Below are 15584 nucleotides of genomic sequence, written 5' to 3' on the forward strand. Positions count from 1 at the left end.
CAGCTCCCGTCATCCCCGCGGTCCATACTGCGCCCGCCCGTTAGCCGGGGGACGCCGAGCCCGCGGAGCTCCCATTTGTCCCCGGCAGGCGGCGCCTGCGGCGTGACCAATCGGCTCCGCCCTGGGGTCTCCGCGGGACCCCGTCATGCCCCGCCCCCGCCAGGGGGCGCCGGGGGGCGGGGCCGCCAGTGCGCGGCGGGGGGTGGTGTCGGGGCCGTGGACTCACTCTCACGCGCCGCTCCCTCCTCCCCGCGCAGCCAATCCCGCGGCCGGTGCCGCCGCCTCGGGCGGAAGGGGTAGGCGCGAGGCGGCGCCCGCTTCCGGCGCGCGCCATCGAGACGCGCGCGGGGGGGGTGGCCCTTCCGGGAAGGGGCGGGCGGGAGCCGCTGCGGCGCTGCCCCTCTCCAAGATGGCGGCGGCAACCTCGGCCTGTTCCCCCCGCTCCTTCCTGCGCAGGCTCCGCAGACCCCCCTCCAAGATGGCGGTGAGCCCCGGGGAGGGGAGGGGCCGGGCTGGGCCGGGGGCAGGGCGCGCCAGGCCCCGCCGACCCCCGCCCGAGGCCCGTGGCCCGCAGCAGGCCTCAGGCGGGGCGGGCGGGCGGCGCCCGGGGCCCTCCCGGCACCGCGCCGTGACTCAGCGCTGCGGGGGGCCGCGGGGGGCCGCGGGGGCCGGGGGGGCAGCGGCGGCCCCCGTCCCCCTCCCGCGGGCGGCGGTCCCGCAGCCCCCCCGGGCGCCCCCGCCTCCGGCCGCCGCCGGCCGAAGCGGGGGCCGAGGCGGCCGGAGGCCCGGAGCCCGCGACGGGCCCTGTGTCCTCGGCGGGCCCGGGCCTGGTGGCTCCCCGGCCCCCCTCTGCCGGGGCGGCGGCGGGCGGAGGGGCCGAGGCGCGGCTGAAGAGCCGCAGGCTGCGGTGCCCCCTCGGCCCGGCGCCTTGCGCGGCCGGGAAAAGCGCCAGTCACGCTGCGGGGCAGGCTGGGCCTGGGCAGGGCCGCCGCCGGCTGCCATGAGTAATCTTGGCCCAGGCCTCGGTGCTGCGGGCGGCGGCTCGGCCGGGGGGGCAGGGAGAGCTGGAGGGCACCGGGAGGGCGAGCGGGTGTTTCGGGGCCGCTCCCGGGGAAGGGACGAGGCGGGAGGAGCCACGGGGGAAGCGAGCTCCCCCCTTTTTAGGCAGCCCCCGTACCGGGGTCGGAGAAACCGTGGGGCTTTGCGGCGCAGCTGGTGTTGAGGCATGCCAGTCTTGGTGTGCCGGCGTTGAAGTCCTGTGCCCTAGGCGGTCTTGACTTACTGTAATTTACAATATGAACTCCAAAACCCAATTAAAAATTAATTAACATAAACAAACACACCGTATTAGGCTTTAAGAACCGCACAGAGGAGCGAGAGAGTCTCAACGTGCAGATGTTTAAATGGGCTGGGCTAATACAGCGGCCATCCAACAGCAGCGGAGTACAACATAATATCCCAGATCTTATTGGTCTGAGCATGTCTTCTCATCTGTTTATTTTTGCTGCAGAGAAAAAAAAAAGCTTCATTTGACATACTCCTCTTTCCCCCCCCCTTCCTCCTCTTTCAGATTATGTCATAACTACAAGATAAATAAGCAGTGATGGAATCACTGGATACCGAGGTGAGAGCACGGAAGACTCTGGGGACTGTTGAATATGTAGAGTCTTCGGGCTTCACCCAGGGAATACTGCCAACCAAGAAGGATGTGGTTCAGAATATGCTGTATTTACTGCAGCCCAAAAGAGCTGGCCAGGCCCAGCGGTCCAAAGAGGATGCGGCCCAGTTGCTCGCTGAGCACCTGCAAGAGCACTGGTTGGTTTGCAACTTGCACACCATCGCGACGCAAAATATAAAGAAGCTTATCCTCAAAATGTACGAAGAGTTTACCAGATTGTATCAGACCAGAAAGCAGAGACAGAACCAGGCTTTTACTGAGCGAGCTGACAAATTCAATGAGAGTTCAGAGAAGCTCTTTGACGTATTTTGTACAGACACGCAGACAAGAAATAAACTGGAGGAATACAGTGGTATAAAAATGACTAGCATCGAGTGGAAATTTCTTGAAGATCAAAGAAGCGAAAGAAAAATGTACTATGAAGATTTCACAGACAAGCCAGAATTGAAGATGATGGAAAGAAGACAAAAGATACAATGTCTGGAGCACTTCAGAAAACTCGCCAAGGAGGAGAAGGAAGGAAGCAGAGCGAAGGAAATGAAATATAAAAGTGACGAGCAATCGGACGAAGGCACGAGCGTGGATGAATCCTACCCTGCGGAGGAGGAGAATGGCGGGGCTCCGGCCTTTTCGCTGCGGGGCAGAAGGAAGCGCCGGTGCACTGCGACTCCTGCGAGTGCCGCCATGCCCCTGGAGTGCCAGCATATACGGATGAGCATCAGGAGAGTTAGGCCTGGGTTCTACGAGACTGTGGAGAAGGTGAAAAACTGCTAACGCATGCCGCGGTTGGCAGGCAGAGCTGCTGGAGTACGAGGTGGCAATGCACACGTTAGGCAAGTTTGAAATCCCACCATCAATTGGAAGTGATTGTTGTAGATCCCCAAGCCAGAGCTCAGGAACATCCTGCCTCCGGGGAAGAGCGCTGGGATGACGACAACAGTGGCAAGGACTAAAACACGTGAATTTGGAAGGATAGTCAGCGGCTAATGATGCGAAGGCTCAAACGTAGCAGACGATCTAAGGATACGTAGCATATAAGCCTCTTCTTACAAGGTCCTGTCTACATCAGTGGGTTTTTGGAATTCTCTCACCATTTCTGAGCCGGCGGTGGCCTAACAAAATGAAATAGGACTCGGATTTGCTGCAGGGAAATAACTTGGACTTGTTGCTCATAGAAAATTTGTGGGCTGAAAAGCCCTAACTCCTGCTGGTTTAGGTGGGAGTGAAAGGTCCTCAGCCCATTTCAGCAGAATTTGGTGTTTCTATGAGGAAGGAAGCTGGTTTTCAGCTTGTATTGCCCGGTCCCGGAGAGGCACCCTGCAGTTTTGTGAAGGGATTGCTCTCTTGCTCAAGGAGGAAGAGAGAGAGGTATCAGGAGATATTTGAGTGCTTTGGCTGTAAAAGCATTGGTGATTATGAATGTTTTATTGTAGATTCTATTTTAATGACGTTTCCTTGATCAGGATAAACCTTCCCATAATTGGACAAGTTTTAACATGAAGTTCCTTAATCTAGGATCTGAGGTGTGAATCCTAAAAAATGAAGTAGTAATGTTTTCTCTTCCAGGGGAGGCGGGCAAGATAGGGGGAAGGATGCAAACTGCGTTATTTAGTTTTAAGATGGGAAGAATTTTAGAAACTGTTATCCTGCCACCTTAGGATACAGAGAAGAAAAAACCTTCCCAGGTGTGGGTAGCTGCGGTATTTACAGCAAAAAGGCACCTGAATCTGGACTTGCTTTTCCACCCCGAGGTCGGTGCAGACCAGCAGGGTGGAAACAGTCGTTTTCCACCCGGAGTTTGTTTGAACAAAGTGTGACCCTCTTGCCCACGTACATCCTGAGCAGTGACGTGTCTGTGATTTTTAGATACCCGCAGTACGAGGGTATCGTGTCATTTTTAGTTAGAGTTGCTTTACTGGTTTTTAAAGATGAGACACTTGACCTTTCAGTGAAACCCAGCGCTGGAGATCTCTCTGGTGAGATTCACAAACCTTGCCAGACAACACTGAAAATTCAAAACCCCAAGTCTCTATTTGTCCACAGAAGTTATCTGGTAGAAAGAGCGCAAACTTGCCTGGTTTTCAAATTTACCTTTCAGTGTGAACGTTGGCTTCCCCACTCCAGTATCTCAGCTTTTCCCCATTTCTTTCTTCTCCGTCCTGCACATCATTTTACTGACATTAACTCGTGCTGTTTCATTCTTTGGCTTTTGCTCCCTTTAACAATAAATGCATGTACGAATAATTTTGGCAGTTCCTTTACTTTTGATTAATCAGTTCTTGGACTGCTTTGAAGTCCTATGCCAAAGGAGGAATGAAACACAAATTAGCTGCTGGTCCGATTGGGACGCAGCAGAGCTAGCGAGCGCAAGAGGTGGCGGCAGCCCCGGCCTTGCTGCTTGGGCAGGCTCCAGTGTCCCTCCGCACTGTCCCTCCGCCTAAGGACGGATTCATCTGGCTCCGAGCGATGCATCAGCTTCCCAGTGACCTTGCTCGTTAGGAATTGCCGGGATCCTTGTTCTGTGTCTCTCGGAAGTTCTTCATGGTAAGTTGCTCCAAAATATTTAGTGAACTCCGTGTATTCCGCATCATGCGTAGCGTCGTTACAGCTTTAACGCGTTCTGCAGCACCCGCATTCTTGCAGCACCCTTCAGCCTCCGCTGCTTGAGAGTTCACAGCCCTCTCTCTCCTCCTCTCTCTGACGTGCTTCACTGACTTCCCCGTGCAAATGATGTCACGTTTAAACTATTCGCCTTCCAGCCCTGAGGTGCTGGACTTGAGCCTCTCACTGGGCTTTTACACCAGCAGCTCTGTTTCAGCAGGGAATATAGCCAAGCTCGGACCTCGCCGAAGTAGATTTTTTTTTTTTAAAATAACTGCTGTAAAACCCCCTTTGTACTACAAATATAGCTGACAGTATACATGCTTGTGTGTAAAGCAAATTCACCAGGGTTGACTCGAATATGGAACACAGCTGTATAGTGCTTTATGATTTTCAGGGATTCAGGGAATTTAAGGTTGTCGAATCTGACTTCCTGTGTACCACAGGGAATTACATTTCATTCAGAAGCCCCACACTCAGCCTACTAGTTTCAGTTTAACTGATGTGTCTTACAGAAAGTCGAGCTGAAGACGTCAGAAGTCTGCTGTCTTCCTCAGTTACACACTTAGTGGTTTGTCACCTTCCTTTTAAAAAGACAAAAAAAAAAAAAGGCAAAAAAAAAAAAAAGGCAAAAAAAAAAAAAGTCCGACCATCTTCTAGGCTGTGATTCTTTTCATGACATCTTGTACAGGCTGAGCAGTGTTTATCGCATTTAAATCATACTTGTTTTTTTAACTGGGTTTGACTGTGGATAGAGCCAAAGCCTGGCTCTGTTTCTGCTGCAACAGGGGGAGAATTTCTAAATGATGTATTCTGATTACTCTTCTTTGGGACCATGGTGCCTTTTTAATCAGGACAGTAAATCTTGTCCCAGGATTCTGTACTTTTGTACGTTAACAGTTGTTGACTTTCCTTTTTTGGTGTGTCCCAAATAAATTAATATAACATACCTCTGAGCTTTTGTTTCTTCTTTCTGAAGGGGGAGGAAAGAGGAAACTGAAGCTAAAATAAATCTTCTCTACTCCAGCTCTCCCTCCCTGACCTTGCAGGAGCAGCCGTGAAGCGTGCAGCTGGACCAGCTCTCATCCGGACTGCGTGGGGCAGCGGTAGGGAAGCTGCTAGAAATGGGAGTCTAGGATCAGGGCCCCACCTGGAGCCCCTTTTTTGTTTTTTATTTGCCAGAAATGCTGGAGCCTGGAGCAGCGGAAGGTAAGGGAAGAGGGATGAAACCTCTTCACGTGGTGGCAGTGTTTGGGCACTTGGTGTGCTTTGGGCATGGGGAGGTCGGTGTTGGAGATGAGTGGGGGGCACCCTGCCTTCCTGGGGTGATCCCGTGGGTGGGTTCCCCACCTCTGCCTGTTCCCTCCTGACTGTGATCTGGGGACATGTTTTATGAGATGAGCACGGGGCAGGTGATGTCCGAGAGACGCGCAGGGTGACGGTTTGCACCACGGGACCTCGGTGTGGAAGGGAAATGATAAAGGAGGAAATGCCGGAAAGGGCGCACTTGCTTCAGCAGCTTTCCACGGGAGGAGGGGATCGAGGTGCATCCCGGGGCTACAAAGGCTTTTGATGGACGCCGAGTTGCTGATTTAACTGGGCATTTGTGGAGAGACATCTTCAGCCTTCGCAGTCAGATTTGAGCTCAAATTTTGCTGGCTTACCTTGAACCTTTTGCTCTGATTTTTGCAAGGGGAGCAATGGAAAAGTGAGGGCATCCCGAAACCCGAGCGCAGCCAGGCTCCTCGGCCCCCCAGCCTTGGCCCCTCACAGCCAGGTAGGGCTCATGCCAGCCCCAGGGAGGGTTTTACACCCCTCTGCAAGCAAAAGCTGACCTTTTGCAGCCCTTACAAGTGCCTTACAGCTGCCTCTAAGTGAGGTTGTACAGAAACACCCATCTGATCTCCCAGGAGATCAGAAAGGGGAAGCAACAGGAAAAAAACAGCCCAAAATGCAAATTACTGCACTGCTGAACGGGTTGGATGTGGAAAACAATCTGTCTGTGATTCAGAGCACAGAAACAGTCACCAAGCTGGAATTTAAAACCAGTCCGAGCCCAGCGCTGTGGGCACGTGGTTCATGGCTGCGTTGGGCGGCACCTGCCCACGAAGGAGCTCCCATAACCGCGGCGGGTGGGTGTGGGGAGGGGGGCAAGTGCCAGAGCCTTGTCCTAGAGGTGCCAGACAGCTTAACGCAGGGTGACGGTGCCAAATTGTGGCACTGCAGGTGGGCCACTGGGGAAAACTGTTTTCCTAGGAAAGGTGGAGCAGACCTGTGAGACTGTCACGAGCGTGCTTGTGCTCAGCACCCTCAGCTGGGCTGTGGGGCAGCTCCAGGAGGGGAGATGAACCTCCCATTTGGCTTGACACCCATGTGTTGTCCCTTGGGAGGGGTGTGCATCGGGCAGGTGGTGGTGAAGCCGTCCCCGCAACAGCAGAGCTGGGCACTGAAATCCCGGTGTGGGGCAGAGGAACCCAGCATGGCGCCTGCCCGACTCCCATCCCACGGCTCCCACTGCCTGCACAGGAAAAGTCACCCCAAATGCTGAAAGGAGCTTCAGAGCCAGTGTTTCCTTGGGTAAACACGTTATTAACCAGACATGTATGAGGGTATTTCCTGCTCTCATGGAGGGTGTTGTCTTGTTATTCCCGAGTTTCTGGACAGCAGCCGCTTCCTCCTGGAACGGCTTTGGAGCCAGCAGATACCCCTCCAGTCTTATAGGACTTACTAATGAATGTTCCTACCCGTATCGCCTTGCTCCGCGCAACGGAGCATCCCCTCTTGCGCCCCTTTCCGGTCCCGCTTGGGCAGCTTGGGTTGTGCTGTACAGAGGGCATCAGGCGTGGGGACGGCTGCGCGCGGCCGCGGCACCCCTGGCTGAGCCTCTGGGGCAGCAGGGACATGTCTCCGGAGGGAGAGAGGCTGGAAATTAATCCTGGGGAAATCCCAAACGTTCGGGAATTGGGATGGGAGCTTTGGAGCCTTCTCCTTCCTGGCCACCTGGTATGGAGCAGGCAGACCCCCGGGGCTTCTCTATGCCCGATGCTCCCAAGGAACCAGTTTCCCCCGGCTGCAGTTTTTTACAGTCCAGTGAAATCACTTTATTGCCCAGTTTCCCAGAGTGGGCGATGACAGAGCTGCAGGCAGCGCCTGCCAGGGCAATCCCCGGGCTCACTCGTGGCACTGCCATCGCTCTGGGAGGCCGGAGGGCAGCGGTGCGGTGCCTCAGGCGGGCTGTTCGCTTGTTCAGCATCCATAACTGCACCCCAACCCGTGTTTGTAGTGTTTCTTTGGTGTCAGTGCTTTCCTGCCAGCCCGCAGAAGGTGGTTTGCAGGTAGCCAGAGCAAATATTCCCATTTTCCCCTGCCAGCAGGGCATTATTTCCCACGTGCTCCTGCAGCCGAGTTTCTGGATGAGAGAAGCAGGTACGGTGGAAAGTCCAGAAATTTTGGGCCAACGCCTGGCTGACCGTGGGGACGAGAGAGGCGGGGGCCCCTGCGCCAGCACCCCGGCTGACCCCCTCTCCTTGGCCACCCCGGGGTGGTCACTGTGTGTTTTGGTGTCCTTCACCACCAGCAGCAGCTAGCGTCACGCCGGCTGTTGATGCCCCGAGCTGGTGCTCCCAAACCCGGGGGCTGGGGGAGCGCTGATGCTGCGGGCGCAAGCGCACCCATGCCGCAGGGACAGCCGGTGGCGGGAGGGATGATCTCAGGTTACGTGGCCTCCTACAGAAATGAGTGTGGCCGCGGGATCCTGGTGAGATTTCCGCTGTCGGCAGCCAGGACGTATTAAAGGGGAGCGTCGGGGCGGGCTGCTCAGCCCCGGTGGTGTCCCCGCAGCATGGCAGGGCCGGGGGGCGAGGGGGACCTGCGGCACCTGCTGAAACTGCACCGCACCGAGATCGCCATGGCGGTGGATGATGTCTTCCCGCTGCTGCACGGCCTGGCTGACCACGACATCATCCCCGAGCACATCTTCAAGGTGAGGCCGTGGGGCAGGAGAGGATGGCCACGCCGTGGGGGCCGGCTGGTGGCACCGGGACGCATATCGACGTGCCGCGGTGGCTCCGGCAGGAGACGCTGAGCCGGACGGAGCGGGAGGGCTCCCACCGCGCTTTCCATGCACTGCTCACCTGGCTGCTGGGCCGCGACGCTGCCGCCGTCCATGACTTCTGGGCTGTCCTCTTCAAGGACTACAACCTGGAGCGGTACACCCGGCTCCGGCCCCTCCACAGCGCCTTCCCCAGAGGTAGTGGGGGGGGCCAGACGGGGACCCTGGGGGCTACCGGCGGGCAGGGGTGATGCCCAGGGCTGGCTGCGCCTGTCCCTTTCCCTGTTCCCTTTGCAGAGGTGGAGCTGGGGCAGCAGCGCCGCGGCAGGCGTCTCTCCCCCAGCCCCATGGCACCAGCCCCACACAGACACCAAGGCAAGAGGAAAGCCCCTGAAGAGCGGGAGGGGGCCCGTGCGGCGCAGCCCTCCCTGCGGCACGCTGCCAGCCCCGGTACGGAGACCTGGAGCAGAGTGGAGATGGGACGGAGCGCTGGGGGGGTCCCTGAGGCACAGCGGGGTGCTGTGCCACCCATGACGCCCACCCTCGCAACCCCACAGGGCCCCTGGCAAAGGTGAGGACCATGAAGAAGCCGGAGGGCGCGGATGCCACCTGCACCCCCCATGCCGGTGGTGAGTGCCAACTCCCCTGGGGCAGCGTCTGCCTGTCCACCCTGTTTGCTGGAAGTCGAGGGCAGGGGGGCTGCTTGCCCCCCTGAGCCGCCTCCCTGGCCCGCAGCCCTCCAGGCCGTGGCCGCCTCGGTGCAGAGAGCAGTGGCAGTGGCAGGCAGCGAGGTGCCCATTACCCGTGGAGCTGTCGAGGGCATCCTCATCAAACACGTGCTGGAGCCGGGTAGGTGCAGCCCAACTCAGCTGGCCTCATGTGCAATTTTGCCCCCAAATTCAGAAGCTGCCCGCCGGGGGAAGCCCCGCAGGTGGGGGGTGGCAGGGAGGGGCCCCGCCGGAGCTGCTCTGGGCCTCTCTTGCAGGCAGCTCCAAGACAGGCAGCAAAGCCAGGGATGAGCCATATGCCCCATCTGCCTGTGAGGAGCCGGGGGCCAGGAGCAGAAGCCGCAGCCTGAAGCCCCCTGCCCGGCCCAAGGCATCCCAAGGCGTATGGACCCCCCACACACCCGCTTTCATCCCCCTTTTGCAGCCGCCCGAGGCTGCAGCTGGGGGTTGTCCCTGCCTGGCAGCACAGCCATACCCACCACATGGGGCTGTCCCAGCAGCTCCCCCAAACCCCTCTCCTGTCTTGCCTGCAGAGTGGGGAGCCCCGAGTGCACCCCCAGGGCCGGCTGCTGGCACCCACCATGCACAGCCAGGACCCTGCGCCCCATCAGGTGAGCCCCAGCATGTCAGTGCCCTGAGAGGCACCCGGTGACCCCGGGGGCTGTCGGGGTGTCCCTGGCATGTCCCTTTGGTCTGGCCGAGCACAGGCAACCCAGGGCTCAGCTGAAGGGGTCACCAGGCTACACTGCCCCAGGAACAGGTGATGCCCGCCCTGGCAGGGGTTGGTGTGTTTGTTTTGGGTGGTGTGGGGGTAGAGGGCAAGGGGGTCGTGGGTGATGGGGTCCCCAAGCCAGCATGAGCCCTGCCACAGCCATGGGTGCAGGCTGTGGGCCAGTGCCCCCCGGGGAGTGGTGGCCGTGGCAATGAGCCCCTGCCCGCTCCCCGGGGCAGGAGAATGAGGATGAGTGTGCAGTGTGCGGTGATGGTGGTGAGCTCATCTGCTGTGACGGCTGCCCCAGGGCCTTCCACCTCGCTTGCCTGGTGCCCCCACTGCCCCGCGTCCCCAGGTGAGCCCTGGGGTGCCATGGGGACCCCGGTGTCCCCTGGCTGTCCCTCACCACCCCGCTCTGGCTGTGCAGCGGGACGTGGCAGTGCAGCTCTTGTGTGACGAGCATGGCTGAGCCGGGCCGGCTGCGGGAGGTGGACACGGCTGTGGGTCAACCACCCAAAATCCTGGGGGAGGAGGCATGCGGCGCCCAGCAGGGCGGAGGTGATGGGAGCGTCTGTGGCCTTTGCTTCACCCGGATCCCCGCGCCCCAACACTGCCCCGCACCCAGTGGGGACCCTGGGTGAGCACCCCCCACCGTCCGCCACATCCCAGCCTTAATTCCTCCCCTGGAGGGGGGCTCTACCCTCATGGTCTGTCACCCCTTGATGGCTGTAGGGGGCTGCTGCTCTGCACAGCCTGTGCAGGCACCCCAGGCACGGGCAGCCTGGAGAGCAGCGCAGCGGCCGGCGACCACCTGCTACAGGCAGCAAAGGTCGGTACAACCAGCACCTGGCCCCAATGGGAGGAAACATGGTGGGTGAGGTGGAAGCAGCGGTTACGAAGGGAGCAATGAGGCTGAGGAATGGTGGTTCAGGCTGGGCGAGGGACCGGCCAGTTGTAGCTGGAGGCAAATCAGAGAAGCTGTGCTGGAGGGGACGTATGAGCTGAGGCTGCTGCAGGCGAGGGATTGAACCTGGGCACCAGCCCTGACCCACAGGGGAGCGGGCAGAGGGCAGGCAGGAAAGCTGGCAGGACGCGTCTCCTCCCACAGGCAGAGGACGCCTCCCGTAGCAGTGACCCTGTGCTGAGCAGGGATGAGCTGGACGCGCTCCTGGGTGAGGTACGGAACTCGAGGACACCAACAGGCAGAGACAAAACAGAGGGGACCAGAGTTCTGGTGTGACCCACAGCGTGACGTCAGACTGTGGGTGGGGCAGGGAGAGCCAGGGCAGCCGATGGGGGCAGGGCATTAGATGAAAAGTGACAGTGACACTGTGGGGCTACTCCACAGGGCGCCTGGGACGGGATCATGCAGTGGGCGTTCCAGAGCCTGGCGCGGCCCCTCGCAGACAGCCAGGGGCTCTTGGACTAGTACACGATACCCAAGGCAGCCGCTACAGCAGACTCATCTGAGGATGAGACTGGGCGGCGGCTTTGCTGTGGGTCCGACACAGGCACCAGGACACCGAAATAAACGTGACATCATCAAGCGTTACAACACCACAGCAGATAATAAAACAACGGCCCCTCGCAACAGCCCACCAATAAAAAACGGACCATCCTGCTGCCGCCCCGCGCCCCCGCCAAAAGCCTACAGCACCCGGTATTCCCAGGCGGTCTCCCATCCAAGTACTAACCGGGCCCGACCCTGCTTAGCTTCCGAGATCAGACGAGATCGGGCGTTCTCAGGGTGGTATGGCCGTAGGCACCACCAGCCCCGACAACAGCCCCCTCCTGCACCCGCCGACACGCTCCCGGACCGCGCTGCGGCCCCCGCCACACGCGACACGGCGTCAAGACGACGGCGCGGGGGCCCGCGCCCGGCGGGGAGAGCCGCACCTGCCCACCCCGACACAACGGCCCCTCGCAACAGCCCGCCGACAAAAGACGGGCCATCCCGCCGCCCCCCCGAGCCCCGCGCCCCCGCCAAAAGACTACAGCACCCGGTATTCCCAGGCGGTCTCCCATCCAAGTACTAACCGGGCCCGACCCTGCTTAGCTTCCGAGATCAGACGAGATCGGGCGTTCTCAGGGTGGTATGGCCGTAGGCACCCCCAGCCGCGACAACAGCCCCCTCCTGCACCCGCCGCCATGCTCCCGGACCGCGCTGCGGCCCCCGCCACATCGCGTCACGACGACGCTGCGGGGGGCCGCGCCCCGCGGGGACAGCCGCACCTGCCCGCCCCGACGCAACAGCCCCTCGCAACAGCCCGCCGACAAAAGACGGGCCATCCCGCCGCCCCCCCGAGCCCCGCGCCCACGCCAAAAGCCTACAGCACCCGGTATTCCCAGGCGGTCTCCCATCCAAGTACTAACCGGGCCCGACCCTGCTTAGCTTCCGAGATCAGACGAGATCGGGCGTTCTCAGGGTGGTATGGCCGTAGGCACTCTCGGCCCCGACAACAGCCCCCTCCTGCACCCGCCAACACGCTCCCGGACGGCGCTGCGGCCCCCGCCACACGCGACACGGCGCCAAGACGACGCTGCGGGGGGCCGCGCCCAGCGGGGACAGGCGCACCTGCCCGCCCCGACGCAACGGCCCCTCGCAACAGCCCGCCGACAAAAGACGGGCCATCCCGCCGCCCCCCCGAGCCCCGCGCCCCCTCCAAAAGCCTACAGCACCCGGTATTCCCAGGCGGTCTCCCATCCAAGTACTAACCGGGCCCGACCCTGCTTAGCTTCCGAGATCAGACGAGATCGGGCGTTCTCAGGGTGGTATGGCCGTAGGCAGAATTGGCCCCGACAACAGCCCCCTCCTGCACCCGCCAACACGCTCCCGGACCGCGCTGCGGCCCCTGCCACATCGCGCCACGACAACGCTGCGGGGGCCCGCGCCCCGCGGGGACAGCCGCACCTGCCCGCCCCGACGCAACAGCCCCTCGCAACAGCCCGCCGACAAAAGACGGGCCATCCCGCCGCCCCCCGAGCCCCGCGCCCCCGCCAAAAGCCTACAGCACCCGGTATTCCCAGGCGGTCTCCCATCCAAGTACTAACCGGGCCCGACCCTGCTTAGCTTCCAAGATCAGACGAGATCGGGCGTTCTCAGGGTGGTATGGCCGTAGGCACTCTCGGCCTCGACAACAGCCCCTCCTGCACCCGCCAACACGATCCCGGACCGCGCTGCGGCCCCCGCCACACGGCGCCAAGAAGACGGCACGGGGGCCCGCGCCCCGCGGGGACAGCCGCACCTGCCCGCCCCGACGCAACGGCCCCTCGCAACAGCCCGCCGACAAAAGACGGGCCATCCCGCCGCCCCCCCGAGCCCCGCGCCCCCGCCAAAAGCCTACAGCACCCGGTATTCCCAGGCGGTCTCCCATCCAAGTACTAACCGGGCCCGACCCTGCTTAGCTTCCGAGATCAGACGAGATCGGGCGTTCTCAGGGTGGTATGGCCGTAGGCAGAATTGGCCCCGACAACAGCCCCCTCCTGCACCCGCCGACACGCTCCCGGACCGCGCTGCGGCCCCCGCCACATCGCGCCAAGACGACGCTGCGGGGGCCCGTGCCCCGCGGGGACAGCCGCACCTGCCCGCCCAGACGCAACAGCCCCTCGCAACAGCCCGCCGACAAAAGACGGGCCATCCCGCCGCCCCCCCGAGCCCCGCGCCCCCGCCAAAAGCCTACAGCACCCGGTATTCCCAGGCGGTCTCCCATCCAAGTACTAACCGGGCCCGACCCTGCTTAGCTTCCGAGATCAGACGAGATCGGGCGTTCTCAGGGTGGTATGGCCGTAGGCACTCTCGGCCCCGACAACAGCCCCCTCCTGCACCCGCCAACACGATCCCGGACGGCGCTGCGGCCCCAGCCACACGGCGCCAAGACGACGGCGCGGGGGCCCGCGCCCCGCGGGGACAGCCGCACCTGCCCGCCCCGACGCAACGGTCCCTCGCAACAGCCCGCCGACAAAAGACAGGCCATCCCGCCGCCCCCCCGAGCCTCGCGCCCACGCCAAAAGCCTACAGCACCCGGTATTCCCAGGCGGTCTCCCATCCAAGTACTAACCGGGCCCGACCCTGCTTAGCTTCCGAGATCAGACGAGATCGGGCGTTCTCAGGGTGGTATGGCCGTAGGCACTCTCGGCCCCGACAACAGCCCCCTCCTGCACCCGCCGACACGCTCCCGGACCGCGCTGCGGCCCCTGCCACACTGCGCCAAGACGACGCTTCGGGGGCCCGCGCCCCGCGGGGACAGCCGCACCTGCCCGCCCCGACGCAACAGCCCCTCGCAACAGCCCGCCGACAAAAGACGGGCCATCCCGCCGCCCCCCCGAGCCTCGCGCCCACGCCAAAAGCCTACAGCACCCGGTATTCCCAGGCGGTCTCCCATCCAAGTACTAACCGGGCCCGACCCTGCTTAGCTTCCGAGATCAGACGAGATCGGGCGTTCTCAGGGTGGTATGGCCGTAGGCACTCTCGGCCTCGACAACAGCCCCCTCCTGCACCCGCCAACACGATCCCGGACCGCGCTGCGGGCCCCGCCACACGGCGCCAAGAAGACGGCACGGGGGCCCGCGCCCCGTGGGGACAGCCGCACCTGCCCGCCCAGACGCAACGGCCCCTCGCAACAGCCCGCCGACAAAAGACGGGCCATCCCGCCGCCCCCCCGAGCCCCGCGCCCCCGCCAAAAGACTACAGCACCCGGTATTCCCAGGCGGTCTCCCATCCAAGTACTAACCGGGCCCGACCCTGCTTAGCTTCCGAGATCAGACGAGATCGGGCGTTCTCAGGGTGGTATGGCCGTAGGCAGAATTGGCCCCGACAACAGCCCCCTCCTGCACCTTCCGACACGCTCCCGGACCGCGCTGCGGCCCCTGCCATACTGCGCCAAGACGACGCTGCGGGGGCCCGCGCCCCGCGGGGACAGCCGCACCTGCCCGCCCCGACGCAACAGCCCCTCGCAACAGCCCGCCGACAAAAGACGGGCCATCCCGCCGCCCCCCCGAGCCCCGCGCCCCCGCCAAAAGCCTACAGCACCCGGTATTCCCAGGCGGTCTCCCATCCAAGTACTAACCGGGCCCGACCCTGCTTAGCTTCCGAGATCAGACGTTCTCAGGGTGGTATGGCCGTAGGCACTCTCGGCCTCGACAACAGCCCCCTCCTGCACCCGCCAACACGATCCCGGACCGCGCTGCGGCCCCCGCCACACGGCGCCAAGAAGACGGCACGGGGGCCCGCGCCCCGCGGGGACAGCCGCACCTGCCCGCCCCGACGCAACGGCCCCTCGCAACAGCCCGCCGATAAAAGACGGGCCATCCCGCCGCCCCCCCGAGCCCCGCGCCCCCGCCAAAAGCCTACAGCACCCGGTATTCCCAGGCGGTCTCCCATCCAAGTACTAACCGGGCCCGACCCTGCTTAGCTTCCGAGATCAGACGAGATCGGGCGTTCTCAGGGTGGTATGGCCGTAGGCAGAATTGGCCCCGACAACAGCCCCCTCCTGCACCCGCCGACACGCTCCCGGACCGCGCTGCGGCCCCCGCCACATCGCGCCAAGACGACGCTGCGGGGGCCCGTGCCCCGCGGGGACAGCCGCACCTGCCCGCCCAGACGCAACAGCCCCTCGCAACAGCCCGCCGACAAAAGACGGGCCATCCCGCCGCCCCCCCGAGCCCCGCGCCCCCGCCAAAAGCCTACAGCACCCGGTATTCCCAGGCGGTCTCCCATCCAAGTACTAACCGGGCCCGACCCTGCTTAGCTTCCGAGATCAGACGAGATCGGGCGTTCTCAGGGTGGTATGGCCGTAGGCACTCTCGGCCCCGACA

The 15584-nt window shown here is 62.1% G+C and overlaps 2 protein-coding genes across 2 annotated transcripts; both read left to right on the forward strand.

The window, feature by feature from the left end:
- Positions 1–1603: 1603 nt before the first annotated feature.
- Positions 1604–2452, forward strand: LOC309407914 (uncharacterized protein; the record flags this gene model as incomplete). Its single annotated transcript, XM_082003581.1, has 1 exon — positions 1604–2452. The coding sequence occupies one exon, from the start codon at positions 1604–1606 to the stop codon at positions 2450–2452; it is 849 nt and encodes a 282-aa protein (XP_081859707.1).
- Positions 2453–8014: 5562 nt separating this feature from the next.
- Positions 8015–11199, forward strand: AIRE (autoimmune regulator; the record flags this gene model as incomplete). Its single annotated transcript, XM_082003436.1, has 12 exons — positions 8015–8261; positions 8354–8528; positions 8628–8780; positions 8888–8959; positions 9066–9183; positions 9320–9440; positions 9592–9669; positions 10010–10125; positions 10198–10407; positions 10503–10599; positions 10879–10947; positions 11119–11199. The coding sequence occupies exons 1-12, from the start codon at positions 8121–8123 to the stop codon at positions 11197–11199; spliced, it is 1431 nt and encodes a 476-aa protein (XP_081859562.1). The 5' UTR covers positions 8015–8120.
- Positions 11200–15584: the final 4385 nt, after the last annotated feature.

Source organism: Phaethon aethereus (assembly GCF_964289735.1).
Source record: "Phaethon aethereus genome assembly, chromosome: 9".
Taxonomy (NCBI): domain Eukaryota; kingdom Metazoa; phylum Chordata; class Aves; order Phaethontiformes; family Phaethontidae; genus Phaethon; species Phaethon aethereus.